Source organism: Symphalangus syndactylus, chromosome 17 (genome assembly GCF_028878055.3).
Source record: "Symphalangus syndactylus isolate Jambi chromosome 17, NHGRI_mSymSyn1-v2.1_pri, whole genome shotgun sequence".
NCBI classification, from domain to species: Eukaryota; Metazoa; Chordata; class Mammalia; order Primates; family Hylobatidae; genus Symphalangus; species Symphalangus syndactylus.
The window spans coordinates 78798373-78813409 of NC_072439.2; the positions used below are offsets into that span (position 1 = coordinate 78798373).

A 15037-nucleotide genomic window follows, 5' to 3' on the forward strand; every position below is an offset into this window, starting at 1 on the left:
ACATTACTGTACTGGGTGATTCTGAATTAGGATCTATTGCAAAAGTAGCCATATTTAAGTATATAATTGGAGATCAGAACCAAGAAAAAGCTTTGGAATAAGTGGCAAATGCCCAGATCTAAAGCTACTATGGCATTTGTTATGGGTGAGATTCTGAGTTCTGTCTGAACCCTGTCCTGAGTTCACAGAACTATAACATTCTCAAACTCTCTTCCGTATCCTATTTCTGGATGCAATTTCAAATAAATATCTCGTGGCACCCTTTAAGACATAAAAATGCCTCATTATTTCTGCTACCTCATTATTCCGCCTGACCCACAAACACAAATATACACTTTTAGTGACAGCCCCTCTTTAGGATATGTTCTCATAGCCCAAACCTCAGCAGATGTACATTCCATGTTTTCTACTTTATCTTGAAAACTCAGCATAATTTTTGTGTCAAGATATTGTGCATATGCTAAATACTTGTCAATTTTCTTGTCAAGTTCTAATTGTCCTACAACTAATATAGACTAGTGGCTTTCAAACTTTATTAAGCCAAAAGAATCACTTGGGGCATTTGTAAAATGCAGATTCCCAGGCCCCACTCAGTGTGACTCTGATGCAGGTAGCCAGAGGCTCAAACTTCAAAATTCTTACATAAGCAGTTCTTAAATTTATGGCAAGTTGCAGTCCTGGGAAAACTGCCATAAGTTAAAATGTCATCAGTTGAGTCTGATTTTTCCCTATAAATCATAATGTAAATAAAAAGCTACAATTTTTACCAAGGGACTGGTTTTCCCATTTTTAGAGATGTCATTTGGCATCACCACTACACTGCAAAGTCTAAAACTTTCTAAAGAATACACAGAGCACACCTAAAGAACATACTAAACAATTATGGAGAACTTGATATATCAGTCTACCATACAAATTTTTTTTAATTCTTGGTTTATTTTTATTTCAACATAAAACACCTTAAAACATGGAATTTTGAAGGGTTTTTTCTCTAAGAAGAAAAGCAAGTTTAAGAACACCTTTGGGCCGGGTGTAATGCCTGTAATCCCAGCACTTTGGGAAGCCAAGGCGGGCGGATCACCTGAGGTCAGGAGTTTGGGATCAGCCTGACCAACATGGAGAAACCCCATCTCTACTAAAAATACAAAATTAGCCGGGCGTGGTGGTGCATGCCTAGAATTCCAGCTACTTGGGAGGCTGAGGCAGGAGAATCGCTTGAACCTGCCGCCGAGATCACGCCACTGCACTCCAGCCTGAGCAACAAGAGCGAAACTCCATCTCAAAAAACAAACAAACGAACAAACCCACAACTTTTGATAATATTTAATCTACTCGTTCAGAAATTAACCGAGAATATTATTTTACTGCACCTTTTTACTGTTTTCTTACAGTAATATCAAGTATCAATTTGTGGACTTTTGTTTAGAAAAAGAAAAATATTAGTGCTCTCATTAACACCACTGAACCACAAGGTACTGCTGAGCTATTCAACTGTTTCTAACTTCCAACAGCAGTAATTTTATATGGTTCAACCTAAATAGTTGTCTTTACCATACACCAACAAGCCTTTACAATATATTTCCCATCTACTGATCCTTCACAATGGTTTTTGCTCCAGTGTCCAAAAGTCTCAAAGCTCTGGCTTAAAAGGTGATTAAATTTAAAAGTAGAAAGCAGAGTTTGCTTTAACCCAACATTTTTTTTCCATTTTGGTTGAAAGTGCTACACAACAACTTTCAAACACAAGTATTTGAAATTGTTAAACTTGTTTACAAGTTACATATGTAACAATCACTAGTCACTACTTTTTCATTTTATTAATCATTTTATCCTATTCAAAACATTCTTTAGATCTGCCTTCAGTACCAGTCTACCAGTTTAAACAAAGAAAACAAAACAAGAGCTATTAACTTCAAAGCTTCATTATAAATTATTCTCTGTGGGCTTGGATACTAATGTCTCTTTCCCTCCCTGTCCTTCTGGACATCACTTTCACAGCTGTTACACCTCAGAGAGGGGCAGTGATGGTTCTGGGAATAGAAAACCCCTACCCCCAAAAAATGCTCAGCACTGAAGAACAGCTGGGAACATCTCAGCAAGCAATAGGCTCTCAGACCAAAAGCTATGCTTGTATTCCTTGTATAGGAAAGGACAACTAACTATGCTATACAAGAAGAATGATTCAAGTCTCAAAACCATAAACTGAGGGCTCAATATTCTATAACCTTAGACCTCTACTTTATCCTTCCATCCTCCCTCACACTTGACTACCAAAATTATCTTTTTTATGGGGCACCTCACCTTACTACTAAAACCATAACTTTAAGGTATAATTTCTAAAATTCAGTCTCTAGACCACGACATTTGAAATCACCAAATGCTTTCATTTTTTAGTAGCAATCGGCACTTCCATTGGCAATTAATCTCTCATCATCCTATACCTCCACCCATACCCAACCATGTTGCCTCTTTTAAATTTTTGCTTAATCCATCCACATTTTCCCTTGCAGTATTCCTTCTGTTTTATCTGTCAATAAAACTTGGTGATTGATTTAATATTAGTTGCAAATGGCTTTCAATGATGTCTATTTATAATTACTCCCATTACAATAATAACAATTCAGATCAAGGATACACTTAATTCAAATAAAAATTTTGAAAGTATTCTGGGAAAATACTGTTAATTTAATTTCCAAAATACTAACTACAATTAGGACCAACAACATTTAATTGAGGATTCTGGATATACATTATCAAACTGATGGTGGCTAAAAGTTTTTATGTTCCTACTAAACATATGCAATAATCTCACCTCATAACAAATTATAAAAATGGTCTTTGAACAGCGAAAGCCAAACTGTTACAAATAATTGCCTTGTTTCCAACATATTTGAAAGAGTCAGAGAGTTAAACCATGCAGTAAAACATAGCTTTAAAATGGCAGTCCAGACATTAAGGAAACATACAAAGTTCAACGGTTTGGACTGATACAAATTTCAAATGCATAAAAGATTATTTTGAGAATATTAAAATAATTTGAGGCCTATTTACTTTATAAAAGTACTCACCTGACTCTTGCAAGTATCTATATACCAAGAAGTTGACCTCATCACTGCTTATACTCATCTTTATTCCCACTTAAACCATGAGGTCACAACACAGGATATAACCCTAAAAATAAAACAAAGTTAATTATTTTCTCAGTAAAATATTTTTAAACAAGATGTAAACAATGTTGTAAAAACCATTTGATTTTATTAAATGATGTAAAACAAAGGTTCTACATTGCCTAATAATAAAGCCTGACAAAGTTGCTTCCAATAGTTAGGAAAATGATTATACAACCAAAACATGGCTGGTGCTATTTTTCTTCAAAGTAACATATTGGCAAAAATAAAACAAAACTTTTAAGAGGGCTTTAGCATAATATTTTAATGATTTTATCAAATAGCATAAAAAGTTGCTCATTTTTTCTCAACTGTAAAAAGAAGTAAATTTTAAAAATAAAAAATGTTAGTTATTTGCAAGAAGGCTGATTTAGTTAAAAAAGAATATTAGTTACTTGGGAAAAGACCATTGGGTGGGGTAGAACCATGAGTTATCCACTCCAGTTTTATCTATGAAACTTGGCAGGATATGAAGTCTCTATTTTCTCAGCATCTCATCTATAATGTTCAATCTCAAAAAGCTCTAGGTATGTATGAGATAGGCTGGAATACAGTTCCCAAAACTCAAAGGATGCTCTCTTACTGGACATACTTAAACCTTAACACGAAGTGGGGGAAAAAAGAAAACTGAGGCATGACTCAAATATATCTAATTATACTTATTTGTTCTCATGTCACAGAAATGATTTAAAGGAGAGGTCAGGAAACTTTTATATAAAGAGCCAAACAATAAATATTTCAGGCTTTATCAGCCATACAGCCTGTTACAATTACTCAACTCTGCTGTGTGATGCAAAAGCAGCAACACACAATATGTAAACAAACGAGTCTGGCTGTGTTCCAAAAAACTCAATTTATGGACACTGAAATTTGAATTTCATAATATCATTGTATCATAAAGTATTATTCTTTTGATTTTTTTTTTCCTAAGCACTTATAAAAATGTAAAGACCTTTCTTTGCTTGTGATCCCCCTAAAAGGAGAGTGAGCTAGATTTGGTCCACAGAGTGTAGTTTGCTGATTCCTCTTTAAAAATGACATATTCACACCTATTCAGCATAAAGAAATATCTAACGTGGAACTATGCTGGTTGTCCTGCGACATCATGGATTTCTTTATGATATAGTTAACAGATTTAAAAAAAAAATCAAAAATTAACAAGCATTTGAGTAGGCTACCATGCGACAAACTGCTACTGCCCTACATTGAGGAGAAAGTGGTAACTAAGTACCACCCATCAAGCTTCTATCTCATAGGGAGAAAGACAAATGGGAGGCAATGACAATTTTCTAGTGGACACACACAGAAGAAGCCCTAACTAAAGTTAGCAGTCTAGGAACACATTTAGAAGAAGTGTCCTTGGTATTCAGACTAAAGGAGGGGCCCGAAAACAAGGGTGCTTGGGGAAGGGAGGAAGTGAACAGAAGCATCCCATGAGCTGCAGAGGTGTGGAAGGGCTGAGTGAGGACAGAGACGAGTAAGGCTTGAAATGCAGGCAGAAACTATATTCAGGAGGACCTTCAAGGCAGCACTAAGAGAAAACAAATCCATTGCACAGTTTCAGGAAGAGCAGGGAGAAGCACAGACTATAAACAGCTAGATTGGAGTAAGGGGAATTAGGGAGCCAAATTAGGAAGATATTGCAGTAATTCAGGAGAAGACTAAATCCTGGACTGTCACAAAGGAACACTGGGGTTCCAAAAATATTTAGGAGGTAGACTCAATGGTAACTGGATGCATAGTTGAGGCATAGTTGAGGAAAAGGAAAGAATCAAAGGTTTCTCTCTGGACAACTGAACGGTTGGTACTGTCAATTACTGAGATGGAAAACCACAGAGGAAGAGTGACAATTATAATATCTTCATCTAAAGAAAAGGTACCCTCTTCACCAAAAAAGTTAATTCAAAGAGTACAATTAATTTTATATAACCTGAATGTTTATTACATGCTTAATGGAATAAGTCAAATACTCCTTTGAGGATACTGGCCCAGGGCACTGGTCTAGATGTACTATAGTACACTAGATGGTAAATGTTCTGGCAGGACACCTTGCTCAACTTTAGCCTAACCACCAGTAAGGTGCTGGGCATACATAGCAGGCACTCAGTCAATTCTGAAGGCATGCTGAACTGAATGACTTTAAAAACAAAACATCCAACCCCATCCATGATAAAATTATAAGAAATTAAATCATAATTTGATCAATCATGAATATGTTTGTCACGGGGAACAATTAGCAACTATTTTATTTTTAGGATTTCCCAAAATGAGATGGGCTAGGTGGAATCCAACTGAGACAGACTGATAAAGAAACAGAGTAAGTATTCTTTTCCCCTAATATCATTCAGTCCAAAACTTGGATGAAAGTATCCAACCTGCAAAGGTTTTTCACAATGCTCATTCTGATTAGCAAAGGCCATCAATTTCCCAGCTGAAACTAGTAACAAGTGATGCTTCAGCACCAGCACCACCCAATGCATTCCAGGGCAAAGAAAAATACAAATCAAAATGATATAAATTATTGCTTATAAAAATTCCTGTAATAAATATATATTGCTGGTATATTTTTAAGTCATAATAAAAAATACTGAATAAGAGCAGGAAAGTTATCTGTCCAAACTGCTATAAACTGATTATTTAATTGATCATAGTGCTATATCAGTTCCCGGCAATTAAAAGTAAGGTTTTTAAAGGAAAAAGACCTTGAATGGCTTACTTCTAAAACAACTTAAAAGCCTATGTGCCAAAGAGTGAAATTACAGAAAACGTCACTACTTCATGAGTGGACTTAATAAGCCTTTGCAGAACTTGTCCATTATGGTTTATTTATATAGCCAAATGAATGCTCTAGGATGTGATGTGGTCTTCACCTGCCTGCACGAGTACTAGATACTAGGAATCAGATCTCAAAGAGTACACAAGAAGACTTACCACTATAGTTCCTCCATTATGGTATCTTTTAGAACAACTGTCTTTAAACTAGGTCACAAAACAGCACTGAGACACTCATCCAGTCTTTACACTTTATCACCCAGGTATCAGGCCTGATGAAGAGTATACCATGCATAAATGAAGTCCTGCCCTCAAAGAGCTTATGGCTTATTAAATAAACAGGATATTCAAAATAGACACTTCCTAAATTCACAAAGGATTTATTTGTATATTCTACCTGATCATATTTACTCGTTCTTAAATACTAACTGAGATCCTCCCAAAAATTAGATCTTTGTAACTTTCCTCCTCTCAGAAATCACTTGTATACTCATAAAAGCTTTTATTTAAAATTCCAATCACTTATGGGCAATCAACTACTTAATTCAAACCACAGCTATATTAAAGTAGCCAAAAGCAAATCCAAAATTAGTCTTAATATTTAGCCAATTGGTGGCTACATTCAAAAGTTCACTTAATATTGTAAATGTTCACCATGAAATATTTTACTGCATAACTCTGAAGACAATAATTCAGCAAATATTACAAAAACACAGGACTAGTGAGGCAATCCAGCTACGACTCATTCAGTGAACTGAATATGCACAGCATTTTCAGCATCACAAAACTGAGTTCAGCATATGCTCGCTGGACAACTACTACTCCAAATATTTAATCCTCTCCTAGTTCTTCTACACATCAAGTACTACTTTAAACATCACCCTCAATCAAGACAGACAGCATATTCTTTTCTGATTCCATTCTTGAAGCCAGGGCCCAACTGTGATCCTCGATTACATAATTTTAAATTTAGATGACTGAAAAAAACAGTGAAAGAGTTATGGACACAAAGAAAGCAATAAGATTATCTTCTTAAATCTCCTAGCTATAAGCACATTTTTAAGAGATCTGGACACCCTTTGCATGATCCAAAGTCAAATGTGTAACCGAAATTACTTTATCTTACAAACATAAGTTAGTCCAAAACTAAAGTATAATTATAACTTGGACGTGACAAACTTAAGTTTTACTTTTCCTTCTCTTTTTCATTGGAATCCAGAGCTCGGATGTAAATTAAAAATAACATCTTGGATGGCCTATATGATTTTAGACAAATGATGCGAATTTTCTGGGTCTCTGTGTCATGTATAAAATGAGAAAATTGAATCAGACAGTCTCCTCTACTTCTAAACTTCAAAGACTTGAGTCAGTATAAGTTACAGAGTTGTAACAGGAACCTTGCAAGCTACCTGAGAGTATGAGGTCATAAAGCAGTTTTTAAGAAGGCATTTTTATAGGCCTAAAAAATGTATTAGAAGACCAAAATCAGCATCAGATCTCAGACAGACATCTCCAGGAATTAGGAAAAGCGAAAACAATAAGCTCATCTCATTAAGAAATATTTCAGTACCTATTGCACATGATGTTTATTAGGACTTATCAACCTTTATAAACACCAACATATAAAGACATAAAAAAAAACAAAACAAACAAACAAAAAAAAACAGTACACCAGCTGGGCATGGTGGCTCACACCTATAATCCCAGCACTTTGGGAGGCCAAGGCGGGCAGATCGCCTGAGGTCAGGAGTTTGAGACCAGCCTGATCAACATGGTGAAATCCTATCTCTACAAAAAAAAAATACAAAAAAATTACCCAGGCATGGTGGCGCAGGCCTGTAATCTCAGCTACTCAGGAGGCTGAGGAATGAGAATAGCTTGAACCCAGGAGGTGGAGGTTGCAGTGAGCCAAGATCGCACCACTGCAGTCCAGCCTGGGCGACAGAGGAAAACTCTGACCAAAAAAAAAAAAAAAAAAGGAAAGAAAGGGAAAGGGAAAGGAAAGGAAAAGGAAAAAGGAAAAAGAAAAAAGAAAGAGAAAAACAACACACCAAATCAATTATTCATTAGTTAACTGAGCCTTCTAGTATCAAATTGGTTTCAACTGTCATCTAAGCCAGGGGATCTGCAAACTACAGCCTGTATGTCAAATCCAACCTGTCACCTATTTTTGTACAGCCCACAGGTAAGAATGGTTTTCACAAAATGCTTTTTTAAAAAACAGAATATTTGTTGTTTATTTGATGACAGGGAACACTGACTCATAATCTCAATTAAGCAATTTTTAAAAGTCTCAGCAAAACTCTTGAGGCTTGAAAGCAGTAAACTAGCATCCATTATACGATGAGTCAACTTTGATTTAAGTCCAAGTGTCATTAGCTACAAATTTATTTCTTTTTATACCCAAAAGACCTCTGATGAGCTGCCTCATTGCCGACAGACATTGACTTCAACTCCCTAAATGTATAAAAGTGATTACTTACACAGATTATAACTAAGATCCTTCTAAAACATAAAAATACATATCCTAGGAAATAAGAAGTATGTATGGAAAAACTGAATAAATTACAGTCAAGGTGTATCAACAGGGGAACAAAGAAGGACAAGAAATGAAAACACTAAGAGATAAGAAGATAGGTCATACTTCTGGTACATATTTTCAACAACTAAGCAGTAATCAGTCACAGAACTTAAAGCAATGTCAGTCTGGCAAAGAACTAGAAAGTCAGGTAAGAAAAATAAAAATTGGCCAGGTGCGGTGGCTCACACCTGTAATCTTAGAACTTTGGGAGGCCAAGGCGGGCGGATCACCTGAGGTCAGGAGTTCAAGACCAGCCTGGCCAACATGGCAAAACCCCATCTCTACTAAAATACAAAAATTAGCCGGCATGAGGCAGGTGCCTGTAATCCCAGTTACTCAGGACGCTGAGATGGGAGAATCGCTTGAACCCAGGAGACGGTAGCTGCAGTGAGCTGAGATCGTGCCACTGCACTCCAGCCTGGGCAGCTAAGCGAGACTCTGTCTCAAAAAAAAAAAAAAAAAAAAATGAAAATAAACTAAAATCAAGATCTGTCAAAATCTGTCTCGCTAGCATAAAATACTGAGTTTGTCTGAATAGGAATCTGTATTACAATAGAAAGCTAATGAGACTTTCTCAACTAAAACTAACTACTTATTCTAGCTTTGGAACAGACATGTTGTGAGAATCTTTTTTTTTTCTTTTGGAGACAGAGTTTCACTCTGTCGCCCAGGCTAGAGTGTGGTGGCACGATCTCGGCTCACTGCAAGCTCCGCCTCCCGGGTTCACGCCATTCTCCCGCCTTAGCCTCCTGAGCAGCTGGGACTATAGGTGCCCGCCACCATGCCCGGCTAATTTTTTGTATTTTCAGTAGAGACGGGGTTTCATCCGAGAATCTTAAAAGAGTGGAACACATGCTAAAAGCTTTACAAGGACAGTTAATCACCTGAATAGATGGGAACTCTGCTTAAAACTCAAATATTATAGGAAGAACAAAGAGAAAAGGAGGCTGGGGTAATAAATACTACCCAAAGTAATGTTTATGAAACACTGTATTAGAAAGAAGATGTGGTTATTCCTTGGTTCCTCACGAGGGAAAAAAATCCTAAGTAACTCAGACTAGTAAGTAAATCAAAACTTGTGTCCACGGATTGGTTATACTCAGTCAATTCTCTGGAAGGGCAAGAGTAAAAATGTCCAAAAGATTGTTCAAGAAGCAGAAATATGTGATTGATATAGCCCAAGCATCGAAGTATAGTTTTAAAAAAAACTGTAAAGAGATCAACATCCATCCCCCACAGGGCAATAAATGCTTGCTCAAATCGAGTTTAGTACACAACTAATAGATTGACACATACATATGTGCACTCACACACAACCCAGCTGCTAGTAAACCTAGAAGAAAAAGGGAAAAGAAAATGGAGTAAAGATAACTAACATAAATTGGAGAAGGCTTCCAACTTTTACTGAAAACTAGGAGAAATCCACCATGAAAGTCTCATAGGTCAATTTCACAGGGTGAGAGAAAACAGTTGGCAGTAGTCATATAAAATGTACTATTTAAAAAACAAGCAAACAAAGCCCACAGGGCACATGGGCTGGGGAGAAGAGAAGTACATCACTCCATAACCACACTGAGGCCCTACTGTGTACATTCCTTATATGTGCCCTACCCAGTCAAGTTACAGACTCTAACTGCAAAGTTAACTCTTAATATTTCTTAATAGAATAGTACCTTCTTAGAAGATTCTTTCTTAAAAGACACATAGCAATGTACTTCACTGTTATGGCTGTTCAAGGTGTTCGAAACTTAAAATCAGATACAGTATTTTGTTATACTAATGACAAAATGTGATCAACTTTTTATTTGGCATAGTAATTGGGATCCGTAGACCCCTGGAGTTCCCAAGACTTTTTAAGGGAACTGTGAGGTCAAAATTACTTTTATGGTATTACCAAGATATTACCTGCATTTTTCACTCCATTGGCATTTGCACCAATGTTACAAAGCAATAGTATTACGAATCAAGATCTGATGGTATTACTAGTAGTCATTGTATTTTTTTCACCACTACACACTCAAAGAAAAAAAAAAAATCCCTGAAGAGTATCCTTGAATGAAGCAGAAAAGGTGATATGAGAATCTTAAATGTTCAAATACACTTATTTTTAATATGCTATGTGCATAACAAAGTGCTAAGTAACACAGAGTTACTTCGTTGCATACTAAAATGATGGTTGTCTCAAAAAACAGCACTGCAATGGTTTGAATTGCAAGTTACACTAGCCACTTTTTTCATGGAACAGCGTTTATACTTCAAAGAATAAATGACAATATAGTTATTCAGACTGGGGATTTGGAGGACATTTTCTTGCAAATGAATGAAATGGCCAGGCGCAGTAGCTCACTTGAGGTCAGGAGTTCGAGACCAGCCTGGCCAACATGGCGAAACCCTGTCTCTATTAAAAATACAAAAATTAGCCGGGTGTGGTAGCATGCACCTGTAATCTCAGCTACTTGGGAGGTTGGGGCAGGAGAATCGCTTGAACCCAGGAGGTGGAGGTTGCAGTGAGCCAAGATAGGACCACTGCACTCCAACCTGGGTGACAAAGAGAGTTTGATTTCAAAAAAAAGAAAAGTAAAGAAAAAAATACATTAGTAAGTAATACAAAATTTCCATTTTAATATCTGATACATTTAATATTGATAACTATAACCCACATAAACAAAAGCTCTTTCAGATCATCAATAAATTAAGATTGTAACAAGGCCCTAAGACCAAAATGTTTGACACCTATTGATTCCCTCATGGCAATATTGGTGACAAATATTTTTGCCAAAGAGTTTCTCTGGAAAAACTGGAAAACAGGCTCCTTAACCCACAGTATTGGTCATATTTTAACACAACCTAAATCTTTAGTTTGGTTTCTGTTGTGTTCATGTTGGAATACATATTGATAAGTTTATACTTCAAAAACAAAAAAGGTACTTAAAAGCCATAAATATCAGAGTACCAAAGTTCTAGTTTTGATATAACACATGGCATCTACTAACTCTAAAACGTATTAGAGGAATGAAAATTATAAATTTTCTGAGACTACACTTCTATAAATGGACTTCTATTTGGAAAGATTCATTTTACTTAAATTTAGTTTTTCTATCATGCATGTAACAAATGTTTTACTGCGTACTATACTACACACCTGCCACTGTTCCAGGCCCTTAACACTGTAACAATATAGCAATCCATTAATATAAAGGAACAATACAGTGAAGAGTGGGCTTCATAGCCAAAATTACCCCATTTGCTACCAAACTTTACTAGGAGAAGGTGTAGGAGAATATGGAAGCTGCAGTAAAGGCACACTGCTACCGCAACACACTGTCTTTCCTTCTGGTGGGATTCAGCATGTTTTTGTTTGTTTTGCCCAGACTCATCACTTGTATTGTAGAAGGTGTCAAAGGGTTACAATCCCGTTCCTTCTAACCAAAACTTGAAACTAGTCTCTCTCTTGCAGCATTTATTTCCCAAGAAAACCTATTCAAGACTCCAAACATGGGGTAGCGTTCCTTACCACATACACAGCAACAAAGAATGCAGGTCTTTGGTACTAGAGAATTGATTCATTACATACTCAACCTGTTTGCTACATAAGGAATAAAGGGAGCGGGGCTAGCTGGGCAAAAAATCTGAAATTCTTTATAGCCAGATTTCCAAGTTATACTTGGTACAGTTTCCACACCCGTCCCTGTGTACCTTGAGGACACGTAAGAAAGAACAGAGGAGATGTAGGGAGTGAAAGAGCTAGAGAATAGAGAGGCACGTTTGTTTAATAACGCCAAGAAACTAGTCCACACTCACACTGCTATTCCTGACCACATCAATAATTGCCGTGGATATATTAGAAGATATTCAAGCATAAGATGATAGGGTTTTCCTTCTTTCCAAAATCCCTGCATATGAGCCATGGTCAACCTCTTTCCCAACAAGAGGCCTAAGCCTAGGGAAAAATGTGAATAAGCACAGCTCTCCCTATGCTTCTATCAACCCTTTCCCTAGATCAACCTTTTTCTTACCAACCACCTCAAAATCTGGCACTATTTCACTAATTAAACTCTCTGCCTTGACAACTTACTCATCCCCACATTCTCCTGAGCCTGAAATCTGATCCCCCACATTCTAACATCAATGGAGCCCACTGCCCTTTTCAAACAGACTTATACTCCAAGTTTTCTATGCTACCTCCCCAACCCTCACCGCCACCAAGTATTTCATTCCTTAAAGCCAGGTAGGTGACAGGCTGAACAACCTAATATAACAAAATGTTAATGAATAATAGCTTAATGTTTTGCTTTCCAAGGAACTTACTTATATCACAATAAAGACATAAATACATTTTAACTCAATCTTTCTCAAACTTGAGTAATATTAAGTACCTTAATATTTTTAAAACATGTGAAGGTATAAACACTGTGCACAACACAGTTTAGGAATTTGTGGTTTATCCAACTAAAGACATTCTGATAATCTGTACAAAATGTAATGATGTAAGAGAACAGCCCCAAAGACCACAAAGTACTCTCAAAATCCACATGTCCTTCCTGCATCAGTTTCCCAGAGCTACTGTGATAGCTACAACAAACTGGGCCACTTAAAATTACAACAGAAACTAATTGTCTCACAGTTCTATGGCTAGAAGCCCGAAGTGAACTGACTTGGCAGTGCCACGATCCCTCCAACGTCTCTAAAAGATAGTCATTCTATACATCTTCCAGCTTCTGTAGCACCCAGCATTCCTTGGCTTGTTAGCAGCAAAATTAGTCTCTGCCTCCATCTTCACATGGCCACCTTGCTTTGTGTCTGAGTCTTTACGTGGCATTCTCCTCTTTGTGTGTTGTCTGTGTCCAAATTTCCCTCTTTTTATAAAAACACCAGTCATACTGGAATAGGGCCCATGCTAATAACGTCATCTTAACTTGATTTACGAAGATCTTATTTCCATTCCAAATAAGTCACATTCACAGGTACTGGGAGTTGGCACCTCAACATATCTTTGTGGGGACACAATTCATAATATCTTCTAGCTTTCAAAACTTCCCTACTAATCAGTATTGTGTGGTTCAATACAGATTTCCAGCTTAGAAAGAACTAACTCAAGTATATTTCACTTTTTCAGGCTGAAAAAGATAACAGATTTGAAGGTATGTTTCCCAGTCTAAATAGACAGACCCCTCCTCCTGCATCTACTTAACAGCTAGACTACTCATTACACAATAAAGGTTAAAAAATAACCTAGCCTCAAGCTAATTTCTTCCTGCCTTGGCTGCCAAACTTCTATTTAAAGATGCTTTCTAGCAAAGTTCTAAATTAGCGTGACAATAAAGTATCGTAAACTAAGAGGCTTAGAACAGAAATTTATTGTCTTATAGAAGTCCAAAACCAAGGTGTTCACAGGGCCGCATTCCCTCTGAAGGTGTACTAAGGAGGTGTCTGTTCCAGGCCTCTCTCCTAGCTTCCTTGGTGTCTTAGTCCATTGGGGCTACTGGAAAAAAAACAAAAACAAAAACAAAAACACAAAACAAACAAAAAAAAACACCTTAGACGGAAGTTTTTTCTCACAGTTCTGGAGGCTGTGAAGCACAAGATCAAGGTGCCAGCAGATACAGTGCCTAGTGAAGGCTCTCTGCTTCATAGATGGTGCCTTCCGGCCGTGTCCTCCTCATACTGTGTAAGGAGCCTGGGGGTTCCCTTCAACTTCTTTTATAAGGTCACAATTCTATTCACTGAGGGTAAAGCCCTTATGTCTTCATCACTTCTTAAAAAGCCACCTCTTAATACCACTGCAACGGAGATCAGGTTTCAACATAAATTTTGGAGGGGCAAATTCGGACTACAGAGCTTGGCTTGTAGATGCATCACTCTAGTCACTTCGTCATGTTCTCCCTGTGTCTTCACACTGTTCTCCCTCTGTATGTGCCCAAGTTTTCTCTTTTTGATAAGGACTCCAATCATAAGGTATTACGATCTACCTAAATGATCCCATTTTAACTTAAGTATCTCTATAAGGACCCTATTTCCAAGTAAGATTACATTCTGAGGTACTGGAGGTTAGGACTCCAACTTATGAATTTAGGAGGATACAATTCAATCTATAACAGTCACACTAAGCTGAGAAAGCCTGGGATGACAAATACAGATTCCATCATTTGCCCCTTCCATGCTGTAGAAGACAGGTATAGACAAGGGTAACAAAAGCCTTTTCTTCTTACCTTCAGTCATCTGTCTACCTTGGTTATCAGAGAACCCCCTTAGAAGAAAAAACAAAACTAACCCTAATAATAGTAACTATGATGGCATCAACACATGGGAAGAATCAACTTAAGTGGCTGTAGAGGTTGAATGTATTACTGGTTCAGAATTTAAGCATTCTTTTTTCCTGCAATAGAGTTATGCATCCTCATCCCAACAACTTGGACCTTGGCTATGTGACATAATTTGGCCAGTGGAATTCCAGATGATGTGATACACACTATATCCAATCACAAGATTTAAGAGACATTACAAGTGTCTGCCAGCT

General features: G+C 37.1%; 1 protein-coding gene across 8 annotated transcripts in view; it reads right to left on the minus strand.

The window, feature by feature from the left end:
• TBL1XR1 (TBL1X/Y related 1) overlaps positions 1-15037 on the minus strand; it is a 180547-nt gene that overhangs the window by 41104 nt on the left and 124406 nt on the right. For 6 of the 8 annotated variants that reach the window (XM_063621706.1, XM_063621700.1, XM_063621703.1 and 3 more), the window contains one exon: positions 3069-3171. The exons of the other annotated variants lie outside the window; for them this stretch is intronic. In XM_063621706.1, coding sequence (XP_063477776.1) covers positions 3069-3126 — 58 coding nt within the window. In that variant the 5' untranslated portion in view covers positions 3127-3171. The remainder of the gene's footprint in view (positions 1-3068; positions 3172-15037) is intronic. 8 annotated transcript variants of the gene reach the window in all.